This window comes from Centropristis striata, chromosome 7, assembly GCF_030273125.1.
Source record: "Centropristis striata isolate RG_2023a ecotype Rhode Island chromosome 7, C.striata_1.0, whole genome shotgun sequence".
Classification (NCBI taxonomy): Eukaryota; Metazoa; Chordata; class Actinopteri; order Perciformes; family Serranidae; genus Centropristis; species Centropristis striata.
This window is the reverse complement of record NC_081523.1, coordinates 34,535,184-34,547,981: the sequence shown is the minus strand read 5'-3', so window position 1 is coordinate 34,547,981 and position 12,798 is coordinate 34,535,184. Positions and strand designations below refer to the sequence as shown.

The 12,798-nt window shown below is 39.6% G+C and overlaps 1 protein-coding gene across 1 annotated transcript in view; it reads right to left on the bottom strand.

The window, feature by feature from the left end:
- Positions 1–1,325, bottom strand: part of LOC131974831 (protein mono-ADP-ribosyltransferase PARP14-like) — a 74,545-nt gene extending 73,220 nt beyond the window's left edge. Inside the window, exon 1 of the mRNA XM_059337314.1 lies at positions 935–1,325. Within this exon, the coding sequence (XP_059193297.1) occupies positions 935–1,127 (193 nt within the window). The 5' untranslated portion in view covers positions 1,128–1,325. The remainder of the gene's footprint in view (positions 1–934) is intronic.
- Positions 1,326–12,798: the final 11,473 nt, after the last annotated feature.

Genomic DNA, 12,798 nt, shown 5'->3' with positions numbered 1-12,798 from the left:
TGAGGCTCAACTGCACAGGAGGAGATCAGGCTAATATATAGGATTATTTTTTCTTTATATTTAGTCAAATGTACTTTAAATTGAGCAGCAGAGCATATATTAATTCAAAAATAATTTAAAAGGTGAAAAAAATTGAGTGGCCTATTACCATTTTTGTTATTGTGACAAATATGTCACATCAGGTTTTCATGACAATTTTTAGGTTAAAAGTCCGATGTGACGTATACGTCACATCGATATTTTTGTTACTTGTTTTATATTAATTTGTTCAGGACATTTGGTCAGAATAGGTTAAATGCAATAAAGGACACCTTTTTAACGGATTAGAATTGTTAAATGGGTTTTAACTTAGCCAAGTAACAAAAAATAAGCTTTTTGAAATAAGCTACTTTTTCACATTTCTGTTTCCTGTCACACCCACATTTGGAGAAGTCACTGCTTGTCAAACAGTCAAATGACCGAGTGTTGAGTATGTGTCACTTAGGGACTTAATGAGTTTAGGTCAAGCATAAAGCTGAATATGGGAGATTCTAGGACATTTAAAATGTTTGTGACACCCGTGTCACCGTGGGTCCTTATGGGTTAAATGAAATTTCTCTCACTTTATTGGTTATCAAATATCGGTTAGGAAATGTGTTTATTAAGCAGATCTGAGGCTTTAAATGACGTCATCGGTTGAAAGTTCGGAACCTCACACGTTAATTCAGGGTGAAATGAATAAAGTAAATATTAGAGTGTTTTTGTTAAATAATTTAGTTATTGGATCGATCCGGATCCGGAGCGGAAGTTTGTCTCCGTGTCTGATTGATCTCATCAGGATGAGTCTCAGAAAGTGATTAAACCGACTTAGATCCGAATTTTTAGCTGATTAAAAGCTGTTTCTGACGGTGCCTGTGTGTGTGTGTGTGTGTGTGTGTGTGTGTAGCAGACTGACCCTGCTCGGATCGGAAGAACACGGCGGCCGTCGGAGCTCCGTCCCCGGCCTCCACCCGGCAGTCCCCCCCGCTGGACTTCTTCTTGCTCTGGAAGTACAGCAGCAGTTTGTTCCTCACGGTCTTGGTCTGATCCGGACTCCAGGCCCCCTCCACGGTCACGGGCGGACACTCGGTCCCGTCGGGTCCCTCCATGCTGCCGTCCGGTCTGAGCTCACCGACACACTGAGCCCCGGAGACGCTTTCACTTTCGATTCTGCTCCAAGAGACGGAGAAAAGAAACTAGGGAGACATAACTCAGCTGATACTGGACTTATAGTTTTATTACTATTTATTTACATTAAGCTGAGAGCTTTTAATACAGGTAAAGTAGAGCAGAGTTAGGAGGGACGAACAATGACAGAAGTAGAAACAAATGAAGACATAAATAGCCTACATAAAAAAGTGAAAAAATGTAGAAACAAATGCAAAATATACACGTACATTTTTACATGTAAAACATTATTCATTTAGCTATTTCTGTATTTCTACATTTTCATTGATTTATTTCTGTATTTATTTATACATTTATTTGTTACATTTCCACATGTATTTATTTATTTATAAATGCATTTATTAATTTCTACATTTCTTCACTTTTTTATGTATTAACTTATTTCTACATTTTTTTTTACATTTCCACGTATATTTATTTATTTATAAATGTATTTATTTATTAATGTATTCAAATGTTTTTCTTCGTATTTACTTATTTATTTATACATTTATTTTTACATTTCCACATGTATTTTTTTAAATGAATTTTTTCATTTCTACATGAATTCACTTTTTATGTAGGCTACAATAAACACACCATGTATTCACTTATTTATTTCTACATTTATTTTTTACACTTCCACATGTATTTATTTATTTATTTATAAATGTATTTATTCATTTCTACATTTCTTCACTTTTTTATGTATTTACTTATTTCTGCATTTTTTTTTTACATTTCCATGTGTATTTATTTATTTTTACATTTCCACATGTATTTATTTTTTAAATGCATTTTTTTATTTCTACATTTTTTTATGTATTTACTTATTGATTTATTTCTACATTTATTAACTTTTTTATGTATTTACTTATTTATTTCTTTCTTTATTAAATTTTTTATTTACTTATTGATTTATTTCTACATTTATTTTTACATTTCCACATGTATTTATTTATTTTTAAATGCATTTATTTATTTCTACATTTATTCACTTTTTAAAAATGTATTTACTTATTTCTACTTATGTCATTTTTCGTCCCTCATCCGCTACCTGTTGCAGCCCATGTCAAATTCAAATCTCTAATGCTGGCCTACAAAGCTGTCTCCGGTACTGCCCCCACCTACCTGAACGCCCTGATTCAGGCATATGCTAGGGTGACCATATTTTGATTTCCAAAAAAGAGGACAATCGGCACGGCCTCAAGACACAAATTCAGACAGGCTTCTCGGAGGTTGATGAACATGCTTTATTACGCTTCAATGGTGCAAAATTAACTTCTGTAATAAAATAAAATGAAATCTGTAAAAACTTGTAACAACATAATAGCTCTCGTAGACTCTTTTCAAATAAATGAATAAATAATATGAAATAATGTTCTAAATATGAACTCTTCTGTTAGAAAATCTAGCTTCAACAATATATCTCTTAATAACTGCAATAAGATAAATAATAGAAGAGTCTCACAAAGATACTAACTTAACAAACAAAAAGGATCTATACTTTTCATCTTTAGTTGTCTTTGAGCTTTGAGCTTTGAGATCTCCAGCACCTTTATTAGACACTGAGACATACAGTATGTGCCAGCATTGCACACGGTGCACTCCGCCTCCCACCTGTCCCGTCCGGGACGGTACGTCGGAATTTTTTTTTGCAGTTCATCTGTGAAGCTGCACTTACGCTTCGGCATTTCCCGTGAAATGTTGCTCCGCTGTTCGATCTGCCCTCTGTCTGCTCTGCTCTCTGTCTCTCTCTGTGTGTGTGTGTGCGCGGCGCTGACCCGCCCACAAGGCAGCGTCTTGGTAATTACGTCTCGCAAAATTGTGTGCAAAGCGCCGGTCAATTTACGTGCACGTGTACTGGTCCTATGAAAAACAGTGAACACCGGACATTTTCGTGAATTTATAAAACCCGGCCGGACGCCCCGGACAGGACGTAAAAAGTGGACATGTCCGGGCAAAAGAGGACGCTTGGTCACCCTAGCATATGCCACCCATAGACTGTATATAAATAATGGACGTAGTCACCGTGACGTCACCCGTTGGTTTGTGGACTGCTCGTTGGAAGCCTCGAGTTCAGCGTTACACTCGCCGCCATCTTGCGTCGCCATCTTGTTTCCGATATGCGGAGCAGACCATATTTGGACTGTGGAGGAGGAGAGGGATCTGATCACTGACTACAGCCTGTCTACACCTCAACCTGACTGAGAGAAGCTGCTGCCATGGGTGGCACCAGATAAATTTGATTGCAGGTGCTATGAGTGTGCTCCAGCATTGACTGGGGGTGCTCATAGAAAAACATTTTTTTCATCACTTTGCACAGTACGGTCACTCTGGCACTATGCCTTTTTAATTGAATTGCTGAATGTTCTTTGTTTTCTGTTGTTAAGTGTGTATACTTAGTTTAGAGTATATCAGTGTGTTTTTTCAGTTTCCTTTTTAGTCAGATTAATGTTGTCTTGTAATGTTTTTTTTAAAATAACTGCACAGTCATTGCCAGTGACTATTTATGATCTGCACTGACATTATGGACTTTTAAACATTTGTGTGCTTTAAGCCAAATCTGGAAACCAGACGCAGTAAAAGTAGGCTCGGAACGAAACACACTAGCCGCGGGATGAAGTGCCGGCAAGAAAAGCAGAAGGCTGAGTCCTTGGTAACTGAAAACTCCATCCATCCATATTGTTCATACCAAGCACGGTTAAAACTCCTTCGCTGAGTACCGAATGTCTGTTTAGGGAACCTGCGTACAGGTTGTCGCGGTTCTTCATCTAGACTTGGCTGAGATCATGCGGCCCCTCTGCCCCGGCGTCCCCGGCCGTTATCTCCCCGGGTGCAGATCGGGGACCAACGGTTGAGGCGGTCGCGGTAGACTCCGACTCCCCATCTGACTCTGAGGTACTGTTGTCCATAACGGTATCTTTCTCCAAGCGAGGAGGACAACGAGAAGTAGGGGGGCCATCCGATGGTGATGTCGAGGTGAGGAAACGCTTCATTTTTCAGCTGACCATAGACATTCAAACAATAATAACGTAGCCGACGCAAATACGTGACACCTGACATTTCACCTTTGACCTCATGTTAATATCAAGAAATACACTGACAGAAATTACACACAAAGCGCATGCGATAAAATTAAAAAATATTTTATTTAATGAATTTTAATTGGATTTCATGTGCTGCAGGGGTGCTATGCCACCACTAGGGGGAGCTGTAGCACCGGCAAGCCCCTCCTTGGCGCCGCCTATGGCTGCTGCTAATCCATGTTTGCATTAATTGAAGCATTAACTGGGATGTTAGTTTTGGCTAGCAAAACAAAAACAAAATGTATCTTTCTTACCTCAGAAAACTGAGCAGCGACTCCTTGGAGTGTCTGTTAGTCCAACCAAACGCAGTTAAGACATTTTTACTGAACAAAACGTTCAAATAAACTGTCATTAAGTGAAAATACAGTGAAAGGGTCAAAGTTATAAGACCAAACCACTTAACGTCCTTTTTTATATCTATATAACTGTAGCCGGTCTGGCCTAAAACTTCGGAAGGAGATGCTGACAACTGCTGGTCTGCTTGGCTGGGGCGTATTTATTCTATGTAAAACACATAAAAATCAGTACAGCAACATCTAATGACCAGTCTCCAAAAGCACACCCCTTCTGCAGGGTTAAATAGCATTTACTATGTTCAATTACATTAAATGAAATCAATAAAACAAAATACATCCTATTCAATTGTGCAATCACAGAAATATTTTTCCACCCAACAGCAGCAGTCTATTTTAGTATATTTTATAAATTAACAACATGACAAAATAACAAATAGGGGAACTCACATACCTGTGTAAAACACATAAAAATCAGTACAGCAACATCTCATGACCAGTCTCCAAAAGCACACCTTTAAAAGGAAAGTATACCAACAAACTGCATCAGAAACGGTCTCCATGGGTACATGTCAAAGCTCTTAATTTTCACCTCCTCTATCCTCGCTTACCGGAAGTTCTTTCGCGGGTGCCATCTTTACGACCGTCCCAAAGCTCTTATTTGTGCTCGGAGGATAGAGGATAGAGGATAGAGGAGGCATATCGGAGGAGGCACAAGCGAGGATACACGAGAGCAACCTATGCGGAAGTCTTTTAGCGGTGGCCCCGCCCCCTGACTTATTGAATAGACACAGCAGCTGATCGGACTGATGTTATACATCGCAACATCGCTGTAGTTTCATACCGGAGTGAAGACAGATCACAGATTAAACTAAAGTGTGTCACCACAAGTTTTATATTTTATTTATATGATTCACCATGTAGGTAAAATCTGTTTTATTGTGGCTCTGAACAACAAAAAGACCACAAACATATTTCTACATTTATAATAAATTAAGAGAAAGATCGCTCTAGAAGTTTTTTTTCCTTTTCGTGATCTGTTTTTTCCACCATACAGATTTATTATGGATATTATTAAAGTTAAAAATAAAAAAAGTAGAGAGTATGAGAGTCTGTCCGTCAGCAAGAAACTGTTAGAGCGTAAAGCTTTTACAGCTTCTACCTCTCACCCGGGTTCTTTTTCCTAAACTTGGTTTACAAAACACTCAGGACGAATGAATAAAGTCAACCATTTATTGAAAGAATCATAGCCAAATGCAATGCTCAGCGCTGGACTCTGCCAAGTGACCCCAACGGCATCACAGGACAAAGTGCTTACAAGCAACTCTGATTTTACATATAGCTTCTTGGATTTTGGTGAAATCCCGTACAATGGGTGGGCTCTTTAACGCAATTGGTCAATTTGGAAATGATATGCACTGGTTACCACCCATTAACCAAGCATCTGGGGATTGAACATCTCACTGATCAAACTTTATGTGTGTGTGTTGTTGTCTGCTGAAGCTCCACATCCTATCCTCTGCTCCCCCATGCATACCTTTCCTGAACTCTGAACTCTCCTAACCGTAAATGACCAGTCCTGTCAGTGTATGGCCCAGTTCAGGTCATAATTTTAAGTCTCAGGCAATGCTGAGTGTCCCAACTCCCACAAAACACTTTTACATTGTTTGTCATTTTAATCAGTCGCACGTCAGGCTGATCATTACTGAGTGACATAATTTCCATTTTACCTTTATCATCTAACCTAATAAAATATTGGCCGGTGTTCAGCGGACACAATCATGTTCTGGGATATTAAATAATTAATTTATCACCAGGATCGTCTACTACGACGGCGTATTAGGGCCATGTATGAAAAAATAAATAAATAGGGACCCAGGGGAGAAGAGCCAAGCCACCATGGCATGCTTAAAAATACATAACATGAGGTGATGGTACTACATCACCACATTTCATTCCTTTCTACCTGCTGGATGTCTCCGCTTCTCCATCATTCGCTCTGTTTTGGGTGTTTTATCAGAGTGATTGTTTATGAGTGATCCGACTGACGCTCTCCTCCTCCTCGCGTTCACACGGAGCGATCTCTTTCAGACCTCCTCTGCTCCTTTTTGACAGTTACAGTGTGTAACGTTCGTCTAAACTTATTTCACAGCAGCAGGTTTATTGTTCCCAGCCTTCATTCCTCACGGGCATTCTCATGTGATGCGTCTTTACGCTGCCATGGTGGCTGGTTTATGGAATCTTTATTCATCTTTGAAGTGTCTGTGTGTGTGTGTGTGTGTGTGTGCTTGCATTTGTGGCACCGGACGGTCCCAGTGAGGCATGGACCAGTATTACCCCCCTCCCCCGGGTCCGTATTTTTTTTCATACTTGGCCCTAATACGTCGTCCTAATACAGAAGCAAATAATAATAAATAAATAATATAAAGGCATTCCTGTGACCCTGAGCTGGACACAGTTCACAGTATAAATACACAATGGAGGTTGTTATTCATGTGCAGGTGTTTGTTAAACAGAGAAAACACTTATTATTATTATTATTATTATTATTATTAGTGCATGTCTCCAGCTGTTAAAGCGACTGACAGCTGATCCAGCTGTGATCTGCTGCCGCCGTCGTTAGAAACGGACGTCGATTTACGTGACGCTTCGGAGGGAAGGACGTCCCATTTGTCTTAAATCGTTTCCCCTCTCCCCGCTTCCCTCACTTGCGTCTCTCCATGCATCCCCGGTGGGCGGGACTAAGACGCAAGTGAACGGCGCAAGTGAGGGAAGCAGGGATGCGAACTAAGAGCTTTGGCATGTACCCCATGCTCTAGTAGCATAACTTAAAAACAGCGAGCTAACTCGCTACTCTGAAGTGCTGTACATGACAAAAAAATAGATATACACAATAGAGCATATATTATGCTAATAAAATACAACATATGTGACCTATACAAAGTCCAATTTGCATCTATATTTAGCTTTTTTTTTTTTTTTACATTTTAATACACTATTAGCAAGAGCACTTGTGCGGTCTTACCTTTCCTCTGCAGGGCTAAAAGCCGAGTGAGGAATAATAAAACCGCGAAACAACAGGAAGTGACATCGCCGAAATGTCAAAGGTCACACAATAAGAAGATAAAAACTCCATTATTTGAATTATTAACATCAAATTGTCTTGAAGACTTTTTACTAGCGATTGAGAATATAGTGTTGTCCTAAAAAAAATTCTGAGAAAATAAATTAAGTGAGAAGTTCTCATTTTGCACTGAAATGAATGGACAGATTTTTTTGCAGCCAAACTTAGCACCCCCTACTGGAATTTTCGGTAGAATGCAGCTGAAGGCACTTCATGGTTTGCCTCCATGCTCAGACACGGAGATTGCTGCCTGGTTAAATCGTGCACATTCATAAACAATTTTCTTTTTCACCACAAAGAATGAGTGGAATGTATCCTTTACTTTATCATATTGGTGCTGGTCTACATCATTAAGTTTTAGGCCTCTCAAAACATCATCAGCTTCGCCTTCCATACAATAAATCAGTGTATTCAACTGATTGTCTTCGGAGCTGGCAGATAAGTTGCTTGCTTGGCGGAATCTCTCAAATCACCGAATCCATTTTATCCACTCATACAGCTTGGAAAAATCAAAGGGTTTCGGTGGCTGAATGCTGAATGTGGCGCCAGGTTTGTTAGCCGCTGTGCTAACACCCTCTGTTCGCCATTACCGTCAGTCATTTTGCTTGCTCACCCATCTTTCTCTCTCCTGTTGCAGGTGGACCTTTTCCGCTACGATTCAGTATCGCGCCACAACTGACACCATGTCGTGTTAACTGTATTGATGTAGCGCGAGACCACGTACTGAATGTAGGAAAACTTTATTCAACTCTCCTTCTGCTCTCGTATATCATAACGCACACTTGTTTGGTCCACAGCGCCCCCGTGTGTCCCCACTATGCTAGACCGCCCACAGCCATTTAATAGACATTATAAAACACATACAATAACACCACACACTGTGGTTTGATCTCTCTGAACCCTCCTCCTTCAGGGATTTGATTTTTAGTTATGTCGACTTTGATTGAGGATTTTTTTTATGACTCGGTAAAATTACTGTTTTTGTCAATGGAGTCTGGCATGACAAAGCTGCTGTTTCCAAAAAGAGGAGCATGTTCCTGATCTGTATGAGCAAATGATTCACGGTATTTTAGAGAATGATCATTTTTGCATAATTATTCTGTTTTTTATGGCATCATGGTGTGTTTTTTGTACATAAAAAGGGAATAAATGTAGAAATAAATAAAAAAGTAAATACATAAAAAAGTGAATATATTTACATTTACATTTAGTCATTCAGCATACGCTTTTATCCAAAGCGATTTACAGGGAAAAAAGGGGAACAATCTATGTATCGTGCAATAAGAGCCATTAGTGCAGCAATAAGTGCTAGTGACAATTCTTTAAGGAGTAGAATTATCGTGTGGTGCTAGGAAAGAAGATGCTCTCTGAAGAGCTGGGTCTTCAGGAGGTTTTTAAAGGTAGAGAGGGACGCCCCTTCTCTGGTAGGAACTTGTAGTGGTTCCACCAACGGGAAACAAGAAATGCAAAGAGTTTGGATTGCCTTGGACCAACGGGGGGCAGAGCCAGGCGTTGTTCATTGGAAGAGCTCAGCGATGGTGAGGTAGCATCTCGTGTCTGAGCATGGAGGCCAATCAGGAAGTGCCTTAAACCTGCAATCCACCGAAAATTCCAGCAGGGGCTGCCCATTCATTTCAGTGCAAAATTTGAAAACTTCTCACTTGATTTATTACATCAGAAAATGTTTTCAGGACAACACTATGGTCTCAATCGCTAGTAAAAAATCATCTTCAAGACAATTTGATGTCAATAGTTCTAATAATGGCCCCATTTAGAAGAAAATAGAAGATAAAGAATCTTATGATTTGGGGCGTGGCTAGCTTTGATTGACAGGTCACTAACAAGGCGAGCCGTCATCAGGAGAGAAGCAGAACAATACATATCCACGGCACTGTGTCAATAAAGTTATATAAAACGTTATGTAACCGATGTATAAATATGAGATGGTTTATATTTCACCAAAAGTCAATTTATTTATTTAAGCAGAGCAATGCGTATCCACAGCAACGTGTCAATAAAGTTATATATAACGTTATATAGATAGAAAAGAGGACGTTTACCGATTTGGTCTCATAACTTTGACCCTTTCACACTGTATGTTCACTTAATGACATATTGTTTTGTTCAGTAAAAATGTCTTGTTCAGCATTTGGTTGGACTAACAGACTTATCATAAAACAGGCTTCTCTAAGTCAGGTTGAGGTGTAGAGAGGTGTGTAGTCAGTGATCAGATCCCTCTCGATCCTCCACAGTCCAAATATGGTCTGCTCCCCATATCGGAAACAAGATTGCGACGCAAGATGGCGACGAGTGTAACGCTGAACTTGAGGCTTCCAACGAGCCACAAACCAATGGGGGACGTCACGGTGAATACGTCCATTATTTATATACAGTCTATGGATTTAACATGCGTAAACAGGAAGCAAACAAGACTGTGGTCGCATTCGTAACTGCTTTGTTTGCACTAGCAGAGCATTGTAACTATGGGACTTTACATGATGAACTGATCCGGGACAGGATAGTGGTTGGCCTGGCTGACACATGGCTCTCAGAACGCATGCAAATGGAGAAAGATTTGGACCTGGACAAGGCCATAAATATGGCAAGACAATCAGAAGAGATAAAAAAGCAGCAAACCATGCTGAGAAGTGATGCAAGTGGAGTACTGCGTGTGGGTGGTAACTCTGTGGACAGAGTGTTCAAAGGCAGACACCAAAAGGGAAAGCCTAAATTCACCAAACCTAAAAGTTATGGAGAAAAACCACAAAACAAGAACAAAAAAAACAACAACAAAAGCTTCCAGTGCAACAAATGTGGTGGAACACCTCACCCTAGGCATGAATGTCCAGCCAATGAAGCCAAGTGCCATTCCTGTGGAAAAAGGTCACTACCAGCGTGTGTGCCGTGCAGGCAAAGCTGTACAGAGCATAGGGAAAGAGGAGGAAAGTGTCTTTCTCGGTACTGTGACATCTGATGATGATAAATGGACTGCTGTGATTGATGTAATGGACAAAAATATCACATTTAAACTCGACACTGGAGCGGATGTTACTGCTGTGTCACAGACTGAGTTTAATAACATATTTTCGAACACCAAGCAGCCGGTTCTCCAAAACGCAGAGAGACCCTCATTTGGGCCAGGCCGGATTTCTCTGGATGTGTCAGGGTTTGCCAGATTGCAGTTAAGGTCTGGAGCCAAGCAGACCATGGAGAAAGTTTTTCATGGGGGAGGATCCTGAATATTTCCCTATATCATAAGGTGACAGTAGGTGGTTTGTCATTGATCCAGTTAATTAAAATACATTTTCTGGCCAGTAGTAGCAATGGAAAATGCCACTCATTTATCTTTTTTTATCAATTTACATTGCCGGAAGTAGAGGTGATATGTTCCAACCCCTCTATGACACTTAATACACATAGGTTGAGACCTGACGGTAACCTGTTAAGGAACCTGGTTTTGTAGACTGCTGATTTAAAGTATAAGACAAATAATAGAGGTACATATTAATCAGAAGTGAAGTGTAATGGTAGGCTGACTCATGTGAATGTGATCAGGTACTCTGGGTACGCCTGCACGTCATTGAAGACTACAAAGATGGTCATGTTCCTACATGATAACATCCAAACTGTCGAGCAGGCACATAAAATAATATACATTTTCTCCCCTCTGGAACAATCCTTCAATACACTCACGGCCGTATATTTTAATGACTGTTAGATTGTAGATGGTATAGAGCATTCTGACATTTTAACACACTTACTGAGCTCAGTATGTGACCTGAAGAATAAATTATTAATCCCTAAAACTCTATCATTTGTGCACTCCCATAGATAAAGGTAAAAAAACATCTTCCACTCCACCTGACCCCTGCCTATTCCCTATTTTTGGCTTTTTTAGGGGGACAGCAGGTTTTTAGGTGGAGACAGCAGGTCAACAGTAGATGTCACACAGAAGTGGCTCAGCACTGTGAATCAACATGTTCTGCTCATAAATCGTTTGGTTTGGTGCAGATTTAAGAGTTTAAAGCGTTGAGAACATTCTGTTAGCAGGATCTGAAGTCCAGTCTCATTCTCAGTTACGTCCCATACGTTGTTACAGCAATTTGAGGGTTGATACCATTTGTTACACACATTTGGTGCCTAATTTTACCCTTTTTTTTACTTGAGAAGAATGCCCACAAATGATGTAAATGGTGGAAGTGAAGTAGCTACGAGGAGTGTTTTGGTCATTTTGTGTCTTTTTTTGGGGGTCATTTTGTGTCTTTTAGATCATATTGTATCTTTTTTTGGTCATTATGTGTCTTTTAGATCATTTTGTGTCTGTTTTGGTTGTTTTGTGTCTTTTAGATCATTTAGTGTCTTTTTTGGTCGTTTTATGACATTTACATTATGAGACAGACAGACAGACAGGCAGACACACACACACACACACACACACACAAAGTAACGTGTAGTAAAGAGCCTTTGTACATTGTGTGCTCTGCTTCTACACCTGATAAAGTTATCAGTCTCTATACAAATACTGCACATTAGAAAGTTATTGTACGCTCCTCATTTGAATTGTAAATAGTAGAGAAAAGCTCTTCTGTCAGGACCACAGGAGGGTTTCTACACACGTCAGTATACATTAACTTAAAATGATCTTTGGTTTGGTTGAATTTGTGCTCCGTCAGCACTTCTCTAAGGTTAGGGCCAAACAGTTATTGGTTTTGCTCTAAAAGACAGTTTAAAGATGAAATAAATGATGTTAACTTTTGCTGCCAGACTTTTTTACTATTTTCTTTCTTTTCACATTCGACATAAATCGATCGTCAAGTGTTGAGTTTCCTGAGCTAGGTGAGATGTTTCTTCAGGGTTCAATGATACTCAGACATATTACTAATATTAGTGGTACTTTAGAACTTATCTGCTGAATTAATGAGGCCCAAATTTATTTTGCGGCTCCAGAGAAACATTTTTTCTTACTTTATTTGGCAAAAATGTCTCTTGATCTCGCTACCCCTGCCCGTCATATAAAATCACCAGTGATGTCAGTTAAAACATTTTCTACATTTCCAAAGAAATCTAAAACCTAATCTGACTTTATGAATAATTACCTGACAAGAGA